The following is a 26593-nucleotide window of genomic DNA, read 5'->3' as shown; positions in this document are numbered from 1 at the left end:
GCAACCATTGTGCAATTTTGGACGAGTGCGGAATGGCCCTAACTCTGGGACTACTACCATAGGTAGCAGTGACAGGCAGTTGCGTAATCCCACACATCTTTGGCAAAGTCAAATGTATCTTCTCCATAAAAAAATGGCTCCCTTTGAAATCCGTTGTTGAGAAAGGCAGCCCAATACTTTTGAATATGATTCTCTTGGTCTCTGCTTTGGGGTGCATTGGTACCCCTTCTTAAGGGTGTGCTTTTACATAGGCATGCATGCATACATTCATATGTAGGTGAGAAAAACTGAGTGAAGAGCAGCAGTGACTCCTTTAAGAGCATATTTCTAAAGTGTTCAACCACAGTGTGTACTTTAGAAATTAGAGATGTTTTACTGTTCCCTTTGAGAAATGATGCCGTAATCAAATTTCTGCCTGCCTGCCTGGGGCTTCTGAATTGCTAGCTGCATCCCACCCAGATAGACTTAGTTGTAGTATCATCTGGGCCATCTTTAGTCTTTGCTTCTGAAAATATTATTCATTTGAGATGGGATATGCAAGGAGTTTCACTGGTATTACCACATCCTGGATCTCATTTTCAGTGCAGGGTTGAACGTGCATCTAATCTCAATGACAAATAGGCTCCCTCAGAAGTTGGTGACACAGTGCCCTCTAGATCAAGTTTACATACCAGCATCACCTTTCTTTTATTTGGATTCAGTTTCAGCACCTTACCTGATTTTGGTATTCCCTCCTCACCGGCAGAATTTTAAGGTAATTAACAGTCCAGTCCTGGACAGAATTGCATCCTTCTATTGATATAATTGAGTTTATATAAGGGTGTAATTCTGTTTTCGAAGGAACGAAAAATTGATCTGCTTTTGATAGATTGATGCTGCTTTAAATAAAGACCACACATTGACTCCAAAACACATGTAAGAAGCTAATATCTCCATAAAATCATGCAATCATTTCTTTGGGGAGTTAGGTGAAGTTCTCTTGTTGCTGGAGAGGCTGATGCTTCCTGTTTCCTCATATTCTTATGTTGCACAAACTTTCTGTGGGATGATAATATATTATTTACAACTCTATGCTACCTCCAGCCCTTTCTCTCAAGATCTATTATCCCTTGCTCGGTCTTGGTCAAAGCAATTTAACATTTCCCCCCCTTTGCCACCAGCTGGTTTAAGTTTCCTCAGAGATATATCTGTTTAGGTTTTGTTTACTCCACACTATTTATTCTTCAGATCTGGAGTTTATTGCAGTCACAGTCCATATAGGGCTTCTGTCTCTCCAGAGCTTCAGATGCAAAGTAAGTGTGATGGCAGCAAATGCCTCTGTCTTGTTGGGCTATTGCTAACCTCCTATAAAGTGAGCCAGGGAGATGGTGTGTGTGCATGTTGACTTCTTCCTATGCTACCCCCCCCCCACTCTAATAATAATCCAGATTGTTTTTGTGCTCTGCTTTATAGCACTTGAAAGTGCAGGAGAAACATTGAAGTAAAACGGATTTGTCCCAGTAACTTTGCCACAGTGTATGTCATGCAGGGGCCTCATGATTGAATTTTCCTCAAAGGGCCTCTGCAACTATGTTGGAGATGGGCCTTGAGCTTTTGGCTTGGGATTGGCTTTTCCGTAGTAGAGATGGTAGTAATACTAGTAATTGATCCAAAGACGTGCAGCCTGGGCTTTTTTTTCAGTGAGTACACAGACTGTCTTCTTGTAAACTGAAATAGAAGTGTTTTACTAATCATTTTCTAAGCTAAAATAAATTTGCTGCATACTAGAGATTCAAATTTTGTATGATTACCCCCCACCCCCTTTTTTCAATAGATGAAGCTTCTTTTGTTTGTTTTCTTGCTTTATCAGGATCATGCAGTGTTTTAAGGCAGCAAATGTGAAAGTTGGAACTGCTGTACAGTTTTTTATGAGATCAGATTATCCGTGACATTGGTACACTGAAAGAAAGCTAATGAGGTCTGGAATTTCCCGCTGAGCTCTGGTTCCTGCTTTTATAGAAGCTAATTAAGAATGGGATTATTGCTGTAAAATAATCTCAATTTTTGGAGCTGTTCACATGGAATATTTTAGCTGGTAGAAAAATCATTATCTAACTGAGCTAGATTCTGCTGAGCTAGATTCTGATGTTAAAGCAAGAAATCCATTTTTGTTCCTTAGTGGAGGCTAAGTGTGGGAAAGTGTGATGCCTGCCAATTCCTCTCCCCTACTACACAAATTTGAGCTAAGGAGAGGAAGAGGCTAAGCTGAAAGACAAGGAATGCATAGGAGGTATCAGTCAAATCTCATATTTTAAAAATATACAATGTATATTTTGAAACATGATTATTTCCTCTCCTCTGGAAACCGGAGATGAATGGAAAGAAACTCAGTCTAACTGTCACGGTGTTTTCTGGTTCTTAGCCCAGAAAGTGAGTGTTTTGGCTGCCAACATAATGGACACAATTGAACAACCAGGTGTTTTGAAAACGCTTTGTGTGCTGATGGCATTTGCCAAATTTAGAAAACCCTAGAGATGCTTTTTTCCTTATCTCAGTACTTTGTGGCATACAAAGTAAGAAAATTAGCATACAGCATAATAAAAGAGTTTACATACTGATGCAAGAACTGAATTAGTTTAGATTGTATTTTGCTTTCCCCCTCTCCCACAGTATTCCTCTGTGGTGTACTGGCTGTATTGTCTAACCATCCAGGACTCTCTAAACCATGGCTTTGAACAACTCTGCAACTTTGTGTATCTCTAGACTTTCTTCAAAGAAAAACCAGTTTCCCTCAGCAATCTATCATATTTGTGTGTCTTGGACTCTACACTATTCTGTTTCTTTTCTTTAAGTCTATAACACGTCCAAAATTTCAGTGGGCTGCTACAGTGGGCTTTTCCAGCCATATGTGGTCTGCTACAGTCTTTAATGAGTACCCAGCTTGCTGGGGGGTAAACGGTCATGACTGGGGAAGACACTGGCAAACCACCCCATATTGAGTCTGCCATGAAAACGCTAGAGGGCGTCACCCCAAGGGTCAGACATGACTCGGTGCTTGCACAGGGGATACCTTTACCTTTACCTTTTTACAGTCTTTAAATCTGCTCAGTAGTCTTTCAATCCTTCTTCATTCTGGGTTTAAAAAAGAAAATTGAAACTTCTTTTTCATTCTTTCTGGGATTGTATCAATATAACCCATTATTGTAGGGAGGTTATATTTTGGGAATATTTATATAACAGTGTCTCACTTATTTATCTCCCCTTTTCTCTTGTTAAGTATAAAAACAATTTAATTTTCAAAATCTCCTCTTTGCCATTGCAATGTCCACATACACATTCTGCTGTCTAGGTCTTCCATGCCTGGGCTGAGTTCAGGCCTTGGAGGTTTAATGTACCTGGTGACTTCAGACCCCCCCAGTGATTTTTTAAATTTTGATGTTTTTCCAGTCACACATTGTTCCTGCCCTTCTGCCTAGAATTCACTTATCAGTACTACCATGTTTCTGTCTTCATAAAAAGCATAACCTGCCACTAAACAAACTTCCAACTTTATTTGAATAACTCACAAAGTTCTCTCAGTTTGTGCCTTCCTTCAATCTGTTCAGTGCAACTCTTGTCTAATTTCTGACTCCTCCCAGGAACCACAGCATAACCAGTCTTTTCCATATTGGCTCATTCCATATGAAGTGTTTTTTCTGTAGGGATTGTGTTGCCAGTGCAATTGTTGCTCAATTGGTAAGAACAGAAGAGCTCTGCTGAATCAGACCACTAGTCTAGCACTGTCTTACACAGTGGTCAGCCAGTTCCTCTGCACTCCCAACAACGGGGTATAGAGGCCGAGACATTCCCTTGATGTTGCCTCCTGGCTCTGGGATTGAGGCTTAATACCTCTGAATACAGAGGTTCTCCTCAGTCACCATGGCTAGTAGCTGTTGATAAACTTATCCTCCATGAATCTATCTACTCCCCCTTTAAAGCTTTTTATTCCTGTGGCCATCACTGCATCCTCTGGCAGCAAATTCCACAATCTAATTGCTCTCTGTGTAAAGTAATATTTCCTTTTGTCTGTTTTGAACCTCCTGTTCATCAGTTTCATTTGATGCTCCCATATTTTAATATTTTGGATGAGGGTGAAAAGGTTCACTTTCCTCCACATAAATAATTATATAAACCTCAATAATGTCCCCCCTTAGTCATTTCACAAGTAGAGGTACTGAAGTCCCAGACTCTTCAGGTTTTCCTCATAGAGAATTCACACGTGCAAGAGATTCCATGTGGTTTTTTTACTCTTTTAGAGGTGTCCTCCTTTTCACCCCAGATGTGGATGGCACCTCCACACACCCATTGTTGTCTTCTGGTTGCCCTAATTCTCCACCCAACCTAAAAAAGAACCCCAAAACTGTTTAGTTTTGTTTGTGTGAACAACTACACCAAGATAATTCATTGTGAAAATGCAGAGGGAAAGGGCAAAGATAGTGTTTCATTCAAAAATAAGGTATAGCTTTCTTTCCAGACACCCAGAAAAGATTGTCCCAACATACTTGTTAAAAGTGGAGCTTTTAGTGGGGGGAAAATGGGTTGTTTAGGATGTGAACAGAAATGGAAGATGATGTGTGGAAAAACAAAAGGGACACAACTAGAGTTCCTTGTGGAATCAGCCATGACTATAGTGGATGTCTGAGGGACCTTTTCAATGCAGAAATTTACACACATTCCTGGTTTTAAAAAGTAAAATGTTCAAATAGTCACTAATTGCATTTCAGTTACTTCAACAATCCTTTCAGTTTTGCAAATTTGGCCATTGTTGATAACATCTCCGATGTCTCCAATCATTGCCTTAAATTGCATGGTAACTTATAGTAACTGCAAAGGTAACCATGGACCTGGGAAACAACCTTGGTTGCATATTTTTTCATACTATAAAACCTAATGTCATACTTTCTCCTCAGAAGTTTTCTCATTATCTGGCAAAAGTAGATGGCAGTTCTACAAGAAATCAGTGAACAGCAATAAAATAGTTTTGTTAATGAATTGCTTTGTAGCACAATAAATATGGGATGAAAGTAGGATTTTTCATTATTTTGCCTTCCATGCGATGCTTCTGAAAGCACTGGCTAAGTTCTTAATACAAATACTTCCTCCCGGTTAGAGGGCATGCAAATGTGACCAGAATATTTTCCTCCAAACATTAAAGCAGCCATAGAAAACCTGCTTGAAACAGACAAGTTGTTGTGCAGTGCCTGCATCTTAATAATTTATGTCCAGACTTTATATGCCTCTTCTTGTATCTCAGCCATAGAAAATAATTCATTTCATAGGAAAGCAGTCCTAAGAAGTCTGAGTGGAGATTGAGAAATGTGGAGAGATGCTCTCAACTGGAACTGCTTGTTCCTGTTCACATATATAGATTTATTTTGATAGAAATGGAGGCATTAAAGCATATATAAAATATTTATTTGTATTATTCCAACTACAGAAGCTTGAAGAAGTAAATAGCACTGGTCCAGAAACAGATTGCCTGAATAACATAAGAACACACACTAGCTAGACTTTCTGTAGATAAGGGGCATTTCAGTGAGATTTCCCTGTATAATAACAATATACAGATTTAGACTCAGATTTTTATAAATCTCGGAAATCCAGAGTGGTGTAGAGTTGGACTAGGAAGACGCAGGTTCAAATCTCAGAGGGTTGTCATAAGAATAAAATGGAAGGGGGGAAACCCTGACCTCCTTGGTAGAACAGTAAGATAAAAAATGTGATACAGATCTCCTTCCTTGTCCATATAAAATAATTCAAGAAGACAGCTATGCATTCCTTAGAAAAGTTTCATTGTCTTCTCTGGGAAATTGTACTGAAGAATGCCAACTACATAGGCCTGGTCTGCATATCTAGCAAGATAAAGTGATGATGAGCTGGCTGAGCAATGAGCTGCATCGCTTCATATCACATGATATGACACTTATTAAAGCTCCCCTGTAATTTATGGTCAACTGAAAATCAGTACGGCATGCAGGGAAGTTTTATATTGGCCCATTATGCACGGAGTGGAAGGTCCACATTCGGGGTGGAATGGTGGTGGCTAAAATCACGAATTATGCATGCTTCAGGCGGCAACCGGGCGCAGAGTCAACGTATGCCGCTGAAAAAGCCGTGTTAGCGAGATGCGGAAGAAAGTGGAGCTTCCTGGGACCAGGGTGCAACCAGAAGCGGCTTCGGAGTAGCCGCATGCATAATTGGATACTCTGGGTTTTGCCGCCATTGTGTTCTGTCCCGTGCGTAAGCGTTTTGCTTCGCTTCTTCCTCCTCCGTGTTCTCCATGCCGCCGTTTCAGCGGCCGTGCATAATAGGCCATGGAGGAGCATTGAAATGTGGCCACTACTAATGATCTATAGTTGTGCTGCCCGTTCTACCACTTGAGAATTTTACTATCTGATTCTGATTCATGCATGGTCAAGGTTATAGCCATACTTCTCAGTGAGATTGTAGATAGCATTCATAGTATGTCATGGGACATCTGTTATTGTTTAAGCAGCAACTGGCCAAATAGCACAATTGTGTTTTTGCAGATTTATCAGATACAATTGCTGGAAGGCTAAATCCATACTTCTCTGAGCTAAAAAAATCACTCCTTGCTTCTATAGGACATTAACAGCACCCCTTTCTTCTTCGGGTTGTCAGACATGGCAACTGGTGGGAGATGGGGGAGGCAGGTATTTACTGTAGGGGGACAGCAGTTGTCACCAGCATGCAGTGATGCTATTTCTGGTGTGACTCAGAAGCACTGGTATTGCACTGCAGCAATGCTATGTTGCTCATTCAAAAACTATGGGAGAGTGCTACAGTATTGTCCTGCTTGCTGGTGCATTCAGATCATGCTGGCAATGACAATGTGTGTGGATGGCAATTGCTGCCTCCCCAGTTGCTTGGTTTGTTTCAGCTTAGTGTCGGCAGTCAGTCTGCAGTCAGTGGACAAGATGGCTGTGAGCTTTCCCACTATAAGCAGGCACCGGCAAGCCTATTTCTCTCCTTTGTTACCTTTGTCCCTGCCACTTCTGTCTATAAGCCCTGTTAAAGTTTTGGTTTGGGAAAATGGTTAGGCCTGTTGCTTTGACTCCCAACACATGCTCTAGCCCCAGCTCAACAAAGTGGGCAGGCTAATATTTGTTTTCAGCAGCGAGGCAGTGATAGTTCATTGGGCAGCTTCTTAGTGTCCTGTTATGGACATGTTATATTTGCTCGGTAGGCATACTTTCCCAGGCATTGAAATGGCCTCTTGCTGTGCTACTCATATAGTCCTTAGCTTTGGATAGAAGGTGTATAATGCAGCAGCCTTAGGAAACTAGACACTTAGAGACTAGAGATTCCCTCCTAGGAAACCTATATACATTGCCTTAAATGCAATGATGAAAAGATGCAGATGTAAGCAGTTTGCCTAATCTCTAGCTAATTAGTCTTTTGACCCTGTGGATGTAGCACTTTCTGAAATACTATTTTGTGTGTCCTTTATAGGCAGTGGTTTTAACTTGTACAGAAATTACTGTTTGGCCATTCTGTGCTCATTATAAAGCAACCCTAGGGCACAGTTTGACAGGGCACAGTTCTATCCCCCATACTTTTTGAACTCTATGCAAAGCCCTGATGACAAAAACTTTACAGTTTTGGGGTTGGTTGCCATCCATCTGCTGACAACATTCAGCTCTGTATATCCTTATCCAGCTCTATTTATCCTGGCTGCGGAGATGGGACATAACAATGGTGGGGTTGCCCTCTTCTGGTGGGTGGGTATCAGTACCCAGCTGCTGTGGCTGCTACTGTGTCCTAGGCCCTCATTGTTGAACATGGAGGACATAGGTCAGGGTACTGGGAATGCAGGATGTATACATGGGGCCAGATGGTAGTACTGGCTATGACACTCACCTCATAGGACCTCCAAGGCACAGCCACCCATGACCACAGGAGGTATCACCACTCTCATGATGGCCTCTTCCTCCAGCATACCCGCTTCCATTGCACTCTCACAGGGAATACATTTGGTCATGAGGGCCCAAAGAAATTGTTCCAGTGCTTCACAGTCAACATCTCTATCCAAACAGTGTCCCAGTGCAGCATGGTGGTGGAAGGTTGCAGAGCTGCTTCTGGTGGGACAAATCCCCCCTGTAGTGCTGTCAGCTGGACCTTGTCAAGTTAGTGTGCTGTGATGGCACCACAGCATGCTCCCAACGAACAGTTCATCACTCCTTGTGGAATGATTCTTGAATTCCAGAGCCAAATGGCTCCCTCAGGGCTGGGTTGGGAGTGGCCACATGTGTCATTGACCCCATCGAACTGTGGCCTCCCTGGATGCCTTCCCCCCGCTTTAAAGGGCAAGCCACTACTCATGTTTGTGCACTGTGTGGCTGTGGCAGGGGGAATGGAGGCCTGTACCCTCTGCACTGCTGGTGCTCTACACAGGCATAAACTGTCCTTACTCTGGCATAACTTGGGCTTATGCTGGCAACAGGGTCAGTTGGCTCCCTATGTCAATTAGACCTCCCCCCTTCAGGATTGCTCTGCTAATTATATGGGTGTAGTTCTGTGTTATTATTTGAAAATGAAGAGTGGCAACCTGTTCATACAGTAGTGCAATATATTTTGGGGTTCAAGAATAAAATGTAATCTCAAAAATATTTTCAAAGACTTTTCAGTTTGAAGCATATAAGTTAAAAGATTCTACATATGTAGCTTGATTTGAGAATAACTTGTTTATTGCACCTCTTATTTATTTTCTATTCATGGTACATTTGTTTATTAAACTACTTTATACTTTATAGACTTTTGCTTAATTTTAAGTGATTTGAGAAATAGCCTTCACTTGGAAAAACATGAGTATTAATTAAAAATTGATGTTATCTTTCTGTCTAGTCAAATTGCTACTTCAGGCAGAAGAGAGAGGTGTTGTGTCAATCAAAGGTGTATGTGCAAATCGTTTCCTTGCTATGAATGAAGATGGCAGATTACTTGCACTGGTAAGAATATACTAACATTTATAAAAAAACATTATAAAGGTCCTATGAAACTTTTAAATTCAGGTTTTGGAACAGGAAAGGTGGTTTCACCGCTTTGTGACAGTCACCAAGAAAGCTAATCTTGGTGCTTTCTCTTGGCATTAGAGATTTTCATTTACAGGATTGTACATGTGCTTTTATATACTTGTTGAAATGAAATGATTCATACATGATGACATAACACAAGAACAAGCTGGGGGATCCTTGGACAGAGATCCTCCCTCTCACTTTCTTCTCTCCTTATATATGGTTTGATAATTAGAGACTTCCACTTTTGTGGGAAACCAGTTTGAAATTAAGTTTGAACCACTAACTATGGTTTAGTCTTTTTTCTCCAACTCCATTCTCAACCTGGTTTGGAATACTGGTTAATTGGGAAGAGAGCATACTATGGTTAGCGGTTCTGAAGTAATAACCTATGATTTGCTGTAAAAGCAAGCTGAGAAGAGAGGACCAATGCAAATCAAAGAAGCCACCATGCTCATTCCTACAAACTGTGGTTTGTAGGTAGGTGTGAAACATTACCAGCTAGAGATGTTACAAAATAATTTAATCCAGAACTGTGGAATTGGTAATCTATAACAATTATATATAGTTCGTGCTATTAAAATAGTATAAGGTGTTTATGGCTTCAGAAACTTCATGTGTTAAATATCCTACTCCTCCTTGAGATTACCTGTATGTTTACAGCACTTACATTCTGTGGGTTTAATATGAAGTCACTTATTTTGCTAATCGGAAAGAATCATCAGTCAGTTTTTAATTACATAAGATCTAACTGTGATAAGATTGGGGGGAAACTCTTTAATTCAGCTGACTGTGACTGCTCTTCCTTCATTTTCAGAAATATGTAACAGATGAATGCTTCTTTTTTGAACGCTTGGAATCTAATAATTACAATACGTATCGCTCTCGGAAATACCATGATTGGTATGTTGCACTGAAACGAACTGGGCAGTACAAACCTGGACCAAAAACTGGACGAGGCCAGAAAGCTATCCTTTTCCTTCCCATGTCTGCCAAATGCTGATTACGGCGAGAGAGTCTACAAGGTACATCACGGGAGTGGTAGACCTCCCTCTTCTCACAAGACAATAATAATGTGACCAAAGATTTGTCAGGATTAACTTCATTTGCTGACTGATCCTGATTGTTACTATGGAGAACTGTGTTTACTGCAGATTGCAAATTACTTTATTTTCAGGAGACATTGTGCCTCTTAGCATGTGCATAAGTATGTGTAGGCATGTGTGTAGGATGAAGTACCTATACACATTTATTACCAAGTTAATATTACGCTTGTTTTCCACTTGATCCTAGAATGTTACGAAATACGTTTGTACAATTCAGTGTAAAGGAATCTTAAATGTGCAGATCTACAGAATTGTTTAGACTTTTAAATGAAATAATATATAATATCCTTTTAGAATGTTTAAAAAAATGTTATACATTTCCAGTAAAATCTACACAAACATTAGTAAAAGCATTCTTTGACTTACAACACCATCCCTTCCCCAATTTATTGTAAGTTTCTGATATTTCTCTAATCCTCTGGTAGCTCTCTATGGTATAGTTTATAGAAAAGGCCAGTATACACGGCTGGAAATTCCTTCATGGTTAAATCAATTTTATCAAACCCATCCTTGTATCCATAGAGAAGTAGTCTAGCTACGTTGGTGGTGATTGGAGTAGCGTCTTTTGTCTTGGCAAGGTCAGCTAGGTCTATCCATTCACACCTCAGACATTCCTGTTGGCAGAAAGTGATGTTGAAAGAGCGGGGCTCCAGGCGGCAGACGATATACATATCGGACTTCCCAAAGGCTCCAGGGTGTCTGTGTTGCTGCCGTATACTTATGAGGGACTTGAATTCTGACTTTATGCCAGTCTCTTCGAAAACCTCTCGAATGGCTGTGTTTCCTAAATGGAAGACAGAATTCTTGCGTTACTTTTAGTTAGAAGATACATTTTGGAAACTTTCTCCATGGTTTAGTTCTTGCTTCTCCATTTTACAGCCGCTAGCACCTGAATCTGGCTGAATTTTGTGTGCTTTTCCTACTGTTAGATGGGTGGGGTAAAGCCATAAAAACTGGCCAATTCCATTTGTGGATGTTTTAAAATCACTACTGTTGAAATGTCCCTCGGAAATGCTGTGATTTAATATTATAGTTTCTTGCAAAACACTTTGTTGAGGTTTCCTAGGTTTGGTTTATTTTTTTCCATCTTCTACCTCTTCAATTTAATTTTAAATACAATCTCAGTAATAGAAAACTTAACCTTATGGTTTCCAAAAATTTAATGAATAACATTTCTCAATAGAATGTTATGAATAGCATTTCCCAACAGAATTTTACATTGTTAGGTTCAACACCCACCGAGAGAAGTAAAAGGCCATTTGTTTTTTGACACCTGATGTGACAGAAATTAGATAAGATTACACTTAGTAGAAAACATTACTTCTTAGAGTATTTTCATATCATACTGTAGAAAAGGAGCTCTAGTAAGGTTCTAGAAGACATCTCAATGTTACTAATTGAAGACCTTGACAGAATATGAGTATTGAGACTTCAAGCAGATTAAGACATCAATAAGAAAGTTAGATTCATATTCAGTAGTACCTTAGAAGCCAACAAATTTTCAGTGTATTAGCCTTTGTGAGTCTAAGCTGCCTTCATCAGACCAATACTGCAGACCTACACAGCTATGAGACTATTATCAATAAGAAAAAAATAGGATTTTTGTTTTTTAAACCCCAAGGAAAGCATGAAACAGAAAGACGTGAAAGTGAATGTAGTTTCAACTCAAATAAAGAAGAACAGCAGATTGTTTATATCTTGCTTTTCACTACCCAAAGGAATCCCAAAATGGCTTAAAAACTCCTTTCCCTTCCTCTTCTCAAAGCAGAAACCCTATGAAGTAGGTGAGGCAGAGAGCTCGAAGAGAACTGCTCTCCAAGAACAGCTCTGTGACCCAAGGTCACTGCTGGCTGCATGTGGAGGAATGGAGAATCAGACCCAGTCCTCCAGATTAGAGTCTGCTGCTCTTTAACCACTACACCATGCTGGCTATACAAAATACAGCTACAAAGAGCCACACTGCCTATACAAAATTCCCCTCTCCCCAAAGAGCTGGTTTACTTAAATCCAGTAACGTTAATTAAAGAAATCTTTCTGAAGACTAGTCAGTAGTTTCTCAGAAAGGAGTATTTTTTTATACAATAGGCCAATGGCTCTTATGCAACAAAATGGTCAAGTGAGCCCAGGTCTAAACATCAAGGATTTTTTAAAATGGTCATTCCAAAAAAATGTTCCCTGTGGAAGTGTTTTATATTTTGCTGGAAGGAATAAATTATCATTAGTGTCTCAATATTACATTTATAGTAGGTTAGGGAAAGCAGTACACTGTGCTCTATTTCAGCAAAGGATCTACCAGTTTGTGTAAACATGCCTGAATGACATGCCTATGTGTGATATACATGTAACCCCATCACGTGGATGATGGACCTGTTGATTTTAATTGCTTCCAAGTTTATTTGACTGTGGTTGGAGTTTCAACAAGGACTTAACAGTTGCCCAGTTTGGCAGTCACACAACATTACAGCTACAAAGAGCCACTGTTGTTTTGTAAATGTTTGTTCACTAAATGTATTACGTAATTAATTACAGCAGAAATTTCAGAAAATGTTTTCTCAAACAACTTTGGTATGAGTCTTTCTTGCTAATTGTTTCGAAAAGATAGGCAAGATATTGAGATAAATATACTGAGAAAATTCTAAAAATATGAAAATGTATGTAGTCCATAAGTTTTAAATGTTATTTACTAATATACTTAATATTTATCATTCAATAAATTTCCTGTCAGCCTACTTTGAAGACATTAAGCAACACTACTTGTAATTCAGTAACTAAAATGAGCATATCCTTGATGCACAAACTGTGCAAATGTTGTGATGCCTGCCTGAATAGTGAGAGTTATTGCCTATAATCTGTCCCATGTAGTTAAATGTGAGTTGTGTGGTAACTCTTGGATGTGTTAGCTTAAGTAGAAGGTGTTGCATCTAAACTCTGAATGCACACTTCAGCCTGCTAATGCTGGAAGCTCCACTTACACTCCCATCCGTCTTACACTGCAGACCTTGGTCAATGTGGAACCAGTGGAGGCCTACAAGTTAATTGCTTTCCGACTGAAAAGGCAGCCATTACTGTAACAGTTCCATCATCCATGTGCTTACCTATGTCTTCACCCGGTTCAGATAATCCTCCTGGAAATTTCCATAGATTTGTAGCCTTAAAAGGTAAATAAGAATAACAAGATAATTTTATTTGTTTGTTCGTAACAAAGAACAGAAGACAATTTCTATCTTTTGTTTTTACAAATGTGATCACCAAAGACAATTAAATGTCTACAAAACATCTTGCAAGAAAACATCTACTGATTCGTCTGATCACTGTTAGACGGTTTATACTTGCAACCTTGCTGCTCATTATAACTAGATAAAGTAGTAATGGAGACATTAAAGAAGCTGCTACAGGTAGTCTGTGGCCACAATCCAACATAGTTAAAGTATTCTTAAATCCATCAATTCCAGTGGCCTTAAAGAAAACTACATCTGTTGGATCGAGACTAATATAATCTAGTATTTAATCACCAGTGTATTCTTCTTCAATGTTTGATTTTTACGAGAAACATCAGTACATTTTGAAATAATGATTGTAGTACTGTTCTATACTGCACTGGCAATAAAGTTTTCTTTTGTATCTTTAATAACAAACCATTTGTTTTCAAAAAATAAAACTGAGATATTTGTGCGTCATCTGTTGAATCACTTGTCTTATAATTCAAATTAAACGAATTAATAAAATATTGAAATTGTTTGTAGCAACTTCAAGCTCTTTCTTCCAAAGAATGCCAGGTGCCTTTCATTTATTGTGTAAGTGAGAGGGGAGAAGAACGTTCCTTATCCGTCAGTGGCTATAATGTGGGAGTATCATGTTCACTACCTCTCTGCAATGATGATAGCAGCTGTTGTCTGCTGCAGCAGCATCAGAGCTTCAGTGATTCCCTAGACAAATGCATCTTGGTTAGTGTTTTTGGTATCCTACATGGGCAAGCGTCTTTTTGTCACCTAGAAAGGATTCGCTGTAGGAGGCTGCCAGTCCCACCAAAGGGGAAGAAGGAAGAAAAATATGAAACCAAAGTACAAAGGTAAACTCGATACCTTGAATCCTTCCCACATTTATTTAAAGCATTTCTATGCTGTCTTGCCATACAATTCAGGGTTCCTATGGTGGTGGACATTAAAACATTACAAATATTTTAAAAATTACACACATATGTAGCAATTATATAATAAAATATAATGTAAATCCCCAATGACTATAAACACTCATAAACATGGAAGAGATTTAAGAAGAGTTTGTAATGGAATGCCAAACAAAACACGTCTTCACTTGTTGGCAGAAGACAACAATATAGGAGGATAGATTATACTGGACCCAAAACATATAGGATTTTAAAGGTCAATAAATAGAACCCTGAATTGGGCCCAGAAGTTTATTGGGAGACAGTGTAGACGGAACAAGACTGGACTGATATGGTCCCCATGATCCCACACCAGTCAGTGTTCTGGCTATCGACTCTGTACCAACATGCTATTCCATCACAAGAGGTGTGGTGTGGTGAAGTGGTTAAAGTGTCAGACTAGATCTGAGAAATCCAGCTTTGAATCTACGCTTGTTCTTTAAAAGCTTCCTGGGTGACCTTGGGCCAGTCACATTACTTTCAGCCTAATCCTGACCTGGATAGCCCCAGCATAGCCTGATCTCATAAAGTCTCAGAAGCTTAACAGGCTTGAGGTGAAGTCAGGTAATGGCAAACCTCTTTTGAAAGTCTCTTGTCTTGAAAACCCTACAGAGCTGCTATGTCAGTTGTGACTTGATGGCAAAAAAACATCTATCACATGACTTGAGTTCTGAGCAAGCACTTGGCATGGCTTCTTTTCTCTGTCTCTTCTCTTCTAGGAGAGTGCAACTCCATCCAGAACAGGAGATATCCCAGGTCTCAGATCCAGCTTTACCCCCCCATTGGCAGTACCTGTGTTTTTTAAAATCAGGATGAACACTGGGCCTTTTCGCACAGGGATCTTTGTTGCAAATTGTTTGCGGAATGAAAAATCGCCATTTAAAATAGTGGAATTCGTCGTTATGCATACCTGCCTTTGTAGTGGAATCAGTTGCGTTTTTTAGCGTTTCCCACAGGCTTCCGGTCTCGGCAGAAATCGCTAGAAAGGAAGCGCTATTGCCAAGCTCGTCCCGCCCCTGGCCGTCAAGCAGCCAATGGGCAGCCGTTAGCATGCTCCCAAACAGCCCCTTTCCCTTTAAGAAAGGTTTTTTTTTAAAAAAAAAACGACCCATAGCAATGAATCTAGGTAGATTCGTTGCTATGGAGAGACCCATCCAGCTGCCTAATGTGAGCTGTCGTTTGATTGTATGATCGTTTGCACGCTGCCTCGAGTGATAAAAAAAAAAATCCCCCCCCCCTCTCACGGGCACGATTTTCGGCTGAATTTATTTGTAAAAAATAAAGGGACTTTATTTCAGCAAACGGGCTTTTCAGTTGTTTGTGCTTAGTGACTAAAGGTGAAGGACTGAAGCCAGGGAAGCCTCTAAACAGAAAGAGGCTCGCTGGTGCGTTTATCCCCGCTCGCTCGGAGAAAAAAAAATGGCGATCGCTTCGCCGGAAGTTTGGAGGAGAGAGCCAGGGGGAAGGACTTTGAAGAACCAGCAACAATGGTAACGCACAGATCTTTAGCGCTACTGTTGCAGATTGGTTGCAGGAGTGTATCGCTATCCGGAGGGTGAATCCACTTTTCTGGATTCCCCTGAAAGCGCCACAACGAAGCGCTTTTTGCTGATTGGTTTCAGGATTGTTGCAGATTGTCTACGACGTCGTGGGTTATGTCAAATTAGTAGCGTTTCCAAATAGCAACCATTCTGCTACTTTGAAGCCATGCGAAATGGCCCACTGTATTCCCTTTTTGCACTGCCATTGAATATCATGTTAACTAGTGACTAAACTAGTATACATATAGAACCGATTTACAGAAAATATATTTAATGCACTTTCAGGCACTGGAAACTGTTCTTTCTTTTGATTGGCTTTAGGCATGACATCACATAACCAGCTCTTAAAATGTTCCAACAGAACAAAGGTCACCATTACACAAACATCATGTCTCTGAACTTTCAATATACTTGATCACATCTCTGGAACTCGGAACGCTCTAAACTTCTAAACAAACACTTTCCTCTAGCACCAATGTATACACACAGAGAACATTTTTGTACCTAAAAGTAGCTGTTGGCAAATTTCGGCTTAAAGTTTTAAAAAGGCAGGAAGCCAGTTCCTTAACAAGGACAATATGGCTCTTCACGAAGTTGCTCTCTTCTTTTAGAGGAGGATTCTAAAGCACTTTTTTTTTTGAAGGAACAGTAATTTTTAGATTTATTAATATCATATTCTTCATCAATATATACACCAGAAAAAAAGGAACTGTTCTTTTTCTAAATTGGAACATGCGGATTTTCCTGTACTGGAAATTATATAATCTCCAATGTACAGAGCATGTGCTAAATTTATACATTAAGCCGGCAGTGGCAACTAGTCAAAATAAGCTTGAAGACTCCCATTACACAGAAATATGAAGAGTTCTGCTTTACACTAACTAAAAAGACAAAATTCATAATTCACTACATTTGAGGCTTTTATCCTTCATTTATTGATTTACAAAGTAAACATAGTTGTTACCTCTGCTTGGTCTTGAGTATTATCTTTTTCTAAAGTTTGTCCAGTGCCTGTTGTTAGCTGTGAACTGAAAGTCTTATGGCTAAGAAGAAAATCAGTGAGCAAGATTGTCTATCTATTCCACTATATATTTTGGGTAAGGCCTTGGAGGAGGAGCTGGTCTCATGGCTTAAGTGCCACTCAGCGCTTAATACCCACTCAGGGCGGCTGTCCCTTCCCTGAACGCCTCCTCCTCCAATCGGCTTGCCTGTCTGTCCAGCAGCCAGCCAATCACCTTCCATCCCCACCCCTGACCATCCCCTCCTCCTTCCATTTCCCTCCAATGCCTGGAGGCTGCTGATCCGTGCCACGTGAGAATTGCCCCAGCTGCCTGCAGCCTTTCTAGGTTTTAGGGGAAGGGAGAGGCTGTCCGCAGAGTTCTCCCCCCCCCCCAATCTAGCTCCTAGTTTAACCATAATACAAGAAATACACAAGAAAAAAATGAGGTCTAAATCTGTTTATATCAAACAATTAAAATGATTGCTCTTTGTCACATATAGTTGTTTCCAAAGAAACCTGATATACAAGACTTCTAAGGGACTTAAACCCAAATCCTGTGTGTGGTTACTCCCATTTTATTAAGTGGGCCTAGTTTCCAGGTAAGTGTTCTTACAATTGAGGCTTATCATATTTACAACATCCTGGGGTCAATGTGAGACAACTTTGCCAGTCCACTGAAGCTATATAGCTGGCTCATGAAACATCAAGTTTTAATCTGCTAAGTAATTGATTCAGACCCTAGATTCACAATGCTTGGGCTTCTTCCAATTCTACACCATAGGAACCACCATCACCAGAACCAACTCTTGTGCTTAATAGTGTCACCTATGAGGCCATGACACCGCCCTGCTTGAGCAACAATCGCTTCCAGTTACAACATCAAATCCAGCAAACCTGACCCAGTTCTACAAAAAATGAGTCCCATGGCACCTTTAAGACCAACAAAGATTTATTCAAGGTTTGAGCTTTCGATTGCAAGCACTCTTCCTCAGACTAGAGGGCATGTACTTGAAAGCTCACACCTTGAATAAATCTTCGTTGGTCTTAAAGGTGCTATTGGTGCACTTGAATCTAACCCAGTTCTGTTCAACTAAAATAATACAGAATTACGTAGCACTGGCACAGGTCAGAATAAATCTAACTGCTGAAATATTGCCACTGATATCACTTTGATGGAACTACAAAGACCTCATATATAAGTAGAAAGTAAAAAAGACCAAAAATTGCAAAGATAGAAAGAAGAGGAAAAACATAAACCATGATGAAAAACAGGGTGTAAATTTCTTGAATTCAGTGTTTCTGAGGGGAAAAAACCCCAAAATATTGCTCATTTATGTACAGGTTTATAAGCTGACTTAATATAGTAATACACTAAGGAATTTGATGATGATGATGGTGTTGTTGAAGGTCATCCCAACATTTCAAGATACCCTGTCTGATTACTTCCGTAGTAATAATATACCAAACATGTTGCTTTCATGAAGACACTGACCCTTGCATAACGAACTCTGATTTACATCCATGCACTTCCTTAAATGTGTGTGGAAGTGTGGCCTTTCACTTACCTTTACCCTGCAGGACTATGCCCAGAGACTGGATTGGGACCACTTCTGTCCTGAAGGTGAGGCTTTGAGATATGCAGGAATTACAATTGATCTGTGGACTGTGGAGATAATTCCCCTGGAGAAAATGGCTGCTTTTGAGGGTGCACTGCATGATATTATATCCTGCAGGTCCTTCCTCTCCTCAAATCCCACCCTCCCCATGCTTCATCCCCACAGCTTTCAGGAATTCCCCTAGGCTGTGCTGTTAGACTGGTCCCCAAGGGGCCCCTGTCCATTGCAGAGGTGGTACATGGGAATGCTAGAAGGGGAATGTCAGGGGACCCAGCATTTCTGTATTGTTTCGGCTCTTACATCTGTGTTACTCAGTGAATTTAAGATGCTAGGTTCTAGTTCCTATTGCATTGCGTTTTTAATCTAAAATCACTGTTGCTGGCAAAAGTGCTAGACTACATCTAGAAGGTAGTCTGGAAGTCACTTAAATGGATCACTGGGGCAGACTCAGACTCCATCTCCAGTTTCCCCTTTGCGGCGTTCTTTCCCTCTGACATAACAGGCAATTCCTGGCACCAGCCCCTGTCAGCTTCCAGTTACAGTTTCTGCTCTTCCTCATGCATGTCACCTTCTCCTGGCAAAAAGCTTGTTCCATCACACAGGCACCCGAATAACTGTGTTTCTTGGAGTTTTTAGAGGTTTACAGAGGTTTACTAACACTTCAAAATGCTTCTTCTAGGAGCCCGGGCATACTCCACCCGTGCTTCCATGCCTTTGAGATATGGACCTGTGGAATGTGACTGGGACAGTCTTTGCTTCCCAGCCTAGGCTTGCCATTTTTTTCTGCCAAAGGATGGCTATAAGTTGGTGGTACTAAGTGACTGAAATAACCATCTTTGTGTATTTCTGGAATGTGGGGCTACAAGTATCACTCCCCGCTCTTCTTCTCACTGCACCATAGTAGTCTACACTGGGAGGTTATGGTGATTATTTTCTGGCTGCTGGGTTAAACTCCACTCATTCCAGTGAGTTCGTTCCTGGCTTCTCTGCATGGGTTATGTGGAAATGTCATCGGTAAGCATCATCATGATTGGTGGATAGGCGATAGGGTTGCCAGCTCCGAGCCAGGAAAATACCTGGAGATTTTGAGGGTGGAGCTGGGGAGGGCAGGGCTTGGGGAGGGGAGTGACCTCAGGATGGAATAATACCATACAGGCCACCCTCCAAAGCAGCCCTCTTTTCCTGGGGAAATTGATCTTGATTGTCTTGATTGGAATAGCAGATTTCCAGGTGTCTCCTAGAGGTTGGCAACTGTAGTAGTCAAGTGTAGGCACTGTAGGGAACTCTTAATTGTTAAGCTGACTTTTGTTTCTATGTATGTTCTGTTGCCTCCTCTACTGGTTGAGCACAGCATTGTGTCTATGTTATGCTGCCATTAGCTCTGGCACACTAATATCTTCACCCCTTCAGTAAAACCAAGCCATAGTATCTCCCTGATAGTCTTCTTAAAGTTCATAGGACTATGTCAGTTTCAGCACATATATGTTCATGCGACTTAAGTCACATGTTGCATGTTATGTTTTCCTGTTCATGCTCTAGATTTCAGAGAGTAGGGCTTGCCTGCCAAATTGGGCTGTCTTGCAGTCTCTGCTAAAACTTAGAGAACTTATTTCTCTTACAGCAAATTATAGTAGACGCCTAGTAGCTTATTTTTGAAACCTCAAATTTATCCAGCTTTTTCCAAAACACTAAAAGCAATTAGACTGTTCTTTACAGCTAGTAGTTTTAAGGTCTTTTTTTTTTTTTGTAAAGTAGTTATTTTCAGTTATCCTAGAGCCATCTGCTCTTGCATTTCTCACTCTAGGAATATCCAGCTTTGGTTTCTTCTGGAGAGATATTTAGACTTGCAGTTTGATCCTCTGCATTTTTCCCCAGAAGAAACTCCCACTGTGTTCAGTGTGGCTTGCCCCGTGGACAGTGGTCAACATGTTAATTAATTATTACTTTAACAAATTCTTGCATTACAGCCCCCCCCATTCATGTTTTTAAAAAATCAATTGCTAGAAAGGAGGTACCAACCACCAAAAGTGATACACTCGCAATGAGGTTTTCCTAGAAAATGCTTCCTATGTAGGGACTCACAAGACATTCCAGCTTAATTTCCCATTTTAAAAACAGTGGGCTAGCAATGAAATATAACTGACATGACTAATTACGGTTTTAGTAATAAAATAATTATTACATAAATTGTTCTTAAAAGTGTAACCCTTGTAATTATAACTAAGGTGTATATTAATTTAGTTAAATATTAACCTTTTCTAGTACAATGTACTACTAAAACTACTATTGTTACGCCAATTCATATTTGTTTATTGCAACAAATAATAACAACTCACTTTATTTCGGTCTTGTACAACCAATACTTTCCCAGTGTTGACATCTAATACAGCACCTGTTGGGGAAATAATATGTTCTAAATTTCATGATAACAGTAGATAAAATATCCTCTAATCAAAATGGACAAAGCGGTGTCCTTTTGAAAGAGTGGGAGCCCTGGTTAGTACTTGGGTGGGAGACCACCCAAGTCGTGACATGGAGGCAGACAATGGCAAACCATCTCTGAACATCGCTTGGCTTGAAAACCCTACCAGGCCACCATAAATCAGCTGCAACTTGACAGCACTTTCCACTACCAATTACAATGCCCTTGAATTTTCATATGGCTTGATCTGCGTCAGGACCACCTGCTGAAACTCCTGGAGGGGCATTCCTAAGGAATATTTGTCATATACCTCCTACCTGATGTTCGGCAACATACCTGATTTCATCCTTCTCGTGTACGGTTGGCAGTGCATTTCTTTGGAGGCCACTTTGAAGTTCTCTGCAACTCTACTCAGTTTTGTTTTAAAATTCCACTTAATTTTCATTTCAAATGTATATGATCGCAAAAACAGAATCACACATCAATCTACATACACTACTCTGTAGATTGCCAGCAAAATTGGGGCTGCTGCTTGTAGCAAAATTGCTCAGAATAAGTCTAAACATATGTATGCTCATGCAAAAGTAATTCCTACTGGGTTTCCAGGGGACTTATTCCCCCTAACCTGGATAGCCCAGGCTAGCACGATCTCACCAGATCTCGAAAGCTAAACTGGGTCATCACTAGTCAGTATTCTAATGAAAGACCACCAAGGATGTCCAGAGTCATAACACAGAAACAGGGAACAGCAAAGAATCTCTGAACTGCTCTTGCCTTGAAAACTCTTGGGGTTGCCGTAGATCAACAACAAAACAAACAAACTCAGTGTAAATAGGATTTGTAGTGGGAGAGCACAACAACATGAAACCCAAAGTTGGATCTAGGTGGATGAATGGGGGAGCAAGTTGGAACGTCTACATTCTGAACTAAATCAGGAATATCACTGTATTCAATCCATATTTCCTGTAGCTTCATAGACTTAATGCCAGGATTGGTCAGATAGGAAGCAGGCTGGATATCCCTTGGTTTGTGCCAGAGACTCTACTGTCTCAAGACTTGAGCGCTACACTATGAGAAGACTCTGGCCATGATGATCATAAATTGCAGCTTGCAGGTCAAAAGCTACTATTAGAGCTGTCTGATACCATATTTGGTGCTATGCTTGAACCTACACACGATTACTCACATGTCCTGCTGAGTTCAGTGTGGCTTACTTCCAACTCAGTTTGCATAAGATCATAGCCTTATGTCTCACATTTTAATTTCAAAGAATAAAAGAAGCCAGGGAAGAGAAAGGGGGAAGTCAAGCCTAATCTTTTATGGTATACGGCTGAGAAAAAGCAGTCATCTTTAGTGTGTTTGTCAGAGACAGACACTTAGAACGGTGTGCCAGAAACAGATTGAAAGCTCAAGTGTAGATGTGGTCTGTTTTCATGACTGTAAACTAGAAAAGTCTTGTACATAAACATTTTGGGATATTATTGAAAACAGAGTTTTAAGAATTCTTTCAGATGCTCTTTTAAAATGGCTCGCATGCATCCTCTCAATATATTTATGTGCAACAAGCAAAATAAGTCTTTAAAGTAACATTTGTACCTTCTGGGAACTTAATCTTCTATGTGGCCTTCCCCTAAACCTTACTTACAAACATGGAGGAATTTGTATGCTGCTGCATAAAATCAATGTGTCACTTTTTTGGCCTTCTATTTCCTTAACTAGGGAGGTTGTAAAACTTTCATTTATGAATGCTTACTGCTTCCCTTCCATCCATATTTTGGGGAATGGTGACTTCATAAGTACACAGTTGTGAGGGAAACAGACAAAATTTTTAAATGATCACAGGACTTTCAGATGCACCTCTTGTCAAATGAAAATAATATTTAAGCAGTCACATGTGTGCATTCTGTCTCACTGAACAATATCGTAACAGAAAACAGAACCTATCCTGGGCTATACTAAACAATTTCACATTAAATATAAATAAATGTTTCTTATCTCTTCTTTTATATATATACGTATATAAGAACAACCAGAACGGCCTCTAGATTGAACCGTTTTCAAGTGGGTTTTCCTCAGTGGCCTTTGGCTCCCAAGAATAAACAACGAATCACATTCATCTTTCTTTCAAAGTGGGAGGCACAATTTGGAGACAAGACCATCCAACCATTTTGACATACTGTCTTTAAAGTGTAGACCTGTTAGCAGAAAAGTTTCTACCCTGATATAGAATTTTCCTGAATGTCTCTTTCAGGACTGCTGCATTTAAGTCTGTCCTAAAAACTTTCCAGCTGAGTTCAAAGAAGCTTTAAAATGCTTCACTAGTTGGATCATATATGTAGAAAGTCCAAGTACTGTGCTTTTATACATTTTATTTGGGCTCCTTTTGACAATGAATGTTCTAAGGTTATATCCATATTCTGCAGAAACCTGCTCTAACATGCCCTTAAGTGCAAGCAAACCATTTGTTGTCTCTGCTGCCCTCTGCTGAATTTGTTTTCAGTTATGCTACAAGATAAAAATATTTTATGGTCTGGGAATTCCTGGAACTAGAAACCAGAGTTTTAACACAGTCTGCTGCTGCACAGGGATGATTCCCCAGTGTGTTTTTGTGGTTGATGAAACAATCTGTGTTTTCCTCTCAGGCCAGATCCCCACCAGGCTTTTATTTTTTTTTATTTTTTTGGGGGGGGATAATCAGTAATAGATATACCACTATAGTGTCAGGACATTTTAGTAATACAAGTGGGGGCCCCTTGAAACTTGGGAGGATCCCATTCTTCCCCGTCCCATTGTGGTCCAGTGCAACTCCAAGCCCCACCACTTATCTTAGGGACCAGCTGCAGTAGCTGTGGTGTCTGGGAACTGCTCCAAACCCAAAGCAGCTCCCAGCATCCATGACTGTGGATAGGCCTGCAATGGATCTATGTTCACTGGTGAGATTGGGGCTGGTGGTGGCTCCTGGTTTCTGCTCACTGGGCTTCCAGGACATTCTGCCGCAGCCAGGCTCCTGGGCTCTGCTGTTTCCACCACAGCAGCTGCTGCCAGATTTGCTGTGGTTTCTGAGCTATGCCACAGATGCCAATGGTACCCTCTTCCAGCTCCCAATGGAAGTTAAACCCTTTAAGGCAGGGGTAGTCAACCTGTGGTCCTCCAGATGTTCATGGACTACAATTCCCATGAGTCCCTGCTAGCAAATGCTGGCAGGGGCTCATGGGAATTGTAGTCCATGGACATTTGGAGGACCACATGTTGACTACCCCTGCTCTAAAGTATTTAACTCTTTTTTTTTTGCAAACCTAGGGGGTTCTTCATTTGCAGAAAATTCTGGAGTGTGGCTCCAATCTGAAGTTGGGGGGGAGGGGGTACACTTGAGAAATAGATATACAGATACAATCTGTTGATAATTTTTATAAAAATGAGCAAAAGCCCCTCCCTGGAGGAAATAGTCACAGATGTGGACACCTGTACTTTCCCAAAATCACATAAAAGCGGAAAAACCTGAGGGGGGGGGGGTATGTTGTGTGGAAGCACCAGAAAGATCTGCTCCAGTATTGGGGGTGGGGAACGCAGAGGGAAATTTCTATGTGAAAGCATCCTCTATTTAGGAGGCAAATCTCAATTAGCTTTCAACAATATTTAGAGCTGTTGCTGTACACAAGTAAAGCAGTTCATGGGGAGGGGAACTTGCATAATAGTGGTTGCAGTAAGGAGGAAGAACTGCATGAGCCTCTGGCCCCCTTCTAGCCATAGTAAAGTGGATGGGAATGTTATGCCAGCACCTAAGCATGACACTCTCACTTCTTACTTTGGTTTGTGTAGTCTCTTTCACCTCTATCTTCTTGGAGCTCACCTGCAACACCTAATTGATGAGTAGCATAATGAGGCAACTTGCTGGGTCCTTGTTCTAGCCATAGGGTCAGGGTAGCAGAGTCTGATTCTGCGTGATGGAAGGTAAAGCCTTGCTCTGCAGCAGCAGCTATAAATTTGCTTTGGAGAATAGGAACATGTAGCCAGACTGCTTTGTGGCCTTCTGATTTCCATTGCTTGACAGAATCTAAAAGGAGGGGGGAAAGCAGTAAATATGCCGCACTCATTCACATGAAACAATAGTTTGCTTCTGATTTTGTCTTTCTGTTGCTTGGATCCTGACATCTTAATATATTTTATTAGCTCCAACCTATAGTTTAGAGATTGGGCACCCCTTATCAGGTGGTACAATCCTGTGCAGAGTCAGTAGGCTTAGACTAGAGTGACTCTCCATGGGACACTGTTGGTTGGACATCTCTTGTTCAGAAATGGAATTCAAGTTCTGGTTTCAAATCATGGGGGTCTTTTGGGGGGGGGGAGGTAGCAATCTTGGTTAGTACTACGCCTTCTGGCTACACATGTGGAGCTGAGCTGATGCTTAGAATCACCCATTGCTGGGGAAAGATGAAGTTAGTCAGGCATATGTCTCCAAACCCTTGATAAGCATTGAAATTTGAAATGAAAAGAGGAGAAAAAACAAGGCTGAGTGTAAGGTCCCAGAGATGTCTGGTTTGGCTGTGCCTGTTGCTGGCAATGGCAGAGGGGGGAGAAGGCGAAAAAGAAAACTGTATTATATTGATTTTTTTTATGTGTACAGAAGCCACCTGGAGGTGCTGGGAGGTGCTAAATAGCAACATCTGACAAGCTTGCATAATCCCCTTCTGTCCACACTGATAGTCAAATGGCCTAATTTGGATTCTTTTGCCCAGCCCAGCTCCCAATTAATCACACTGAGAGAAAAATCTTTTTTTATATTTTTACTGCGGAAGAAATATAGACACAGGGGAGTTCCCAAGTCTGCACAGAGAACAATAGGATTACATAGTGTTAAATACCCTTCCCTGGAGGCTGGGAAAAATGATGCCTTGCAGGATGAGCCAGTAGCCTGGGGTCTCTACCTCCCCACTCCACCTCCCAGGAACACTCTGCAGCCCTTGCGCCAGCCTTCCAGGGACATCTGACAGGGACCTGGGTTTTTACCTGGCATCAATCCTACCCCCCCCCCCCCCCCCAGTGGCAAAGGCACTTGCCCTGCAGCCAGTCCCGGAAGGTGGCCCAGTCCAGGCTGTCGGGAGACCGCAGCTCAGCCAGCTGCAGGCTGAGGCCACCAAACTTGTCCCGCCGCGGCTGCAGCCCCGCTTCGACCAGCCTGGACACGGCCGAGTCCCCAACGCAGCGGCCCCGAGCCAGCCGCACCAGCCATCGTCCCCGCAGCCGCCTCCACCACCCGGCGCCCGTCATGGCGGCTGCCCAGGGAGGGCGCCTCTTCCTCGGCCAATCCGAAAGCGTCGCCGGACACTTCCGCTATTCCAAGGCGCCCGGGGGCGGCTACCATGGAGGCGGGAGGGTAGAGCGGCAAAGTGCCTCTCTTCGTCCGTAGAGTTGCGAGAGCTACAGTGAGAGTAGCCGAAACTTCCGGTAAAAAGTGAGCGTTTCCACTGGTCCCACGATCTGGCCCTCGGGATTTCTGTGTGAAACGGCTCATGTTGTTTTCTATTTAGGAAGAAAATAAAAAAAACATTTAGATCAGGCACGCAGGGTAGGACCGAGATGAAGCACTCCTAGAGCGTGGTAGGGAAGGGGTGGAAGTTTCCCACCTTTCCGCTGAGGGGAAACAGCGAATCGTAGTTGTGCTTCTTACCAGGGATGAAAAAGGACACCAA

General features: G+C 41.2%; 2 protein-coding genes across 3 annotated transcripts in view; one reads left to right on the top strand and one right to left on the bottom strand.

Annotated features, from left to right (window-relative positions):
* Positions 1 to 13901, top strand: part of FGF2 (fibroblast growth factor 2) — a 25134-nt gene extending 11233 nt beyond the window's left edge. The window contains exons 2-3 of the mRNA XM_077300374.1: positions 8884 to 8987; positions 9871 to 13901. Of these exons, the coding sequence (XP_077156489.1) occupies positions 8884 to 8987; positions 9871 to 10056 (290 nt within the window). The 3' untranslated portion in view covers positions 10057 to 13901. The remainder of the gene's footprint in view (positions 1 to 8883; positions 8988 to 9870) is intronic.
* NUDT6 (nudix hydrolase 6) lies at positions 8705 to 26593 on the bottom strand. 2 transcript variants are annotated; one of them, XM_077300372.1, is made up of 6 exons: positions 26528 to 26593; positions 25961 to 26423; positions 24709 to 24957; positions 20818 to 20873; positions 13255 to 13309; positions 8705 to 10943 (listed from the first exon to the last, which is right to left on the bottom strand). In XM_077300372.1, the coding sequence occupies exons 2-6, from the start codon at positions 26169 to 26171 to the stop codon at positions 10570 to 10572; spliced, it is 945 nt and encodes a 314-aa protein (XP_077156487.1). In that variant the 5' UTR covers positions 26172 to 26423; positions 26528 to 26593; the 3' UTR covers positions 8705 to 10569. The 2 variants fall into 2 exon arrangements, with proteins under 2 accessions (XP_077156487.1, XP_077156488.1); XM_077300373.1 differs by having other exon boundaries at positions 24754 to 24957; positions 26528 to 26588.

This window comes from Paroedura picta, chromosome 10 (assembly GCF_049243985.1).
Source record: "Paroedura picta isolate Pp20150507F chromosome 10, Ppicta_v3.0, whole genome shotgun sequence".
NCBI classification, from domain to species: Eukaryota; Metazoa; Chordata; class Lepidosauria; order Squamata; family Gekkonidae; genus Paroedura; species Paroedura picta.
Note: the sequence above shows the minus strand (reverse complement) of the source record. Positions and strands in the feature narration are given on the sequence as shown.

Bases quoted from the DNA above. Each gene is read 5' to 3' on its own strand.
- NUDT6 (XM_077300372.1), bottom strand. From the start codon at position 26,171: ATGACGGGCGCCGGGTGGTGGAGGCGGCTGCGGGGACGATGGCTGGTG. The intron at 13,310-20,817 runs GTGAGTTGTTAT...TTACCTTTTAAG, and splicing joins TTGTACAAGACCGAAATAAA to GCTACAAATCTATGGAAATT. The intron at 10,944-13,254 runs GTAAGCACATGG...TCTTCCATTTAG, and splicing joins TGAACCGGGTGAAGACATAG to GAAACACAGCCATTCGAGAG.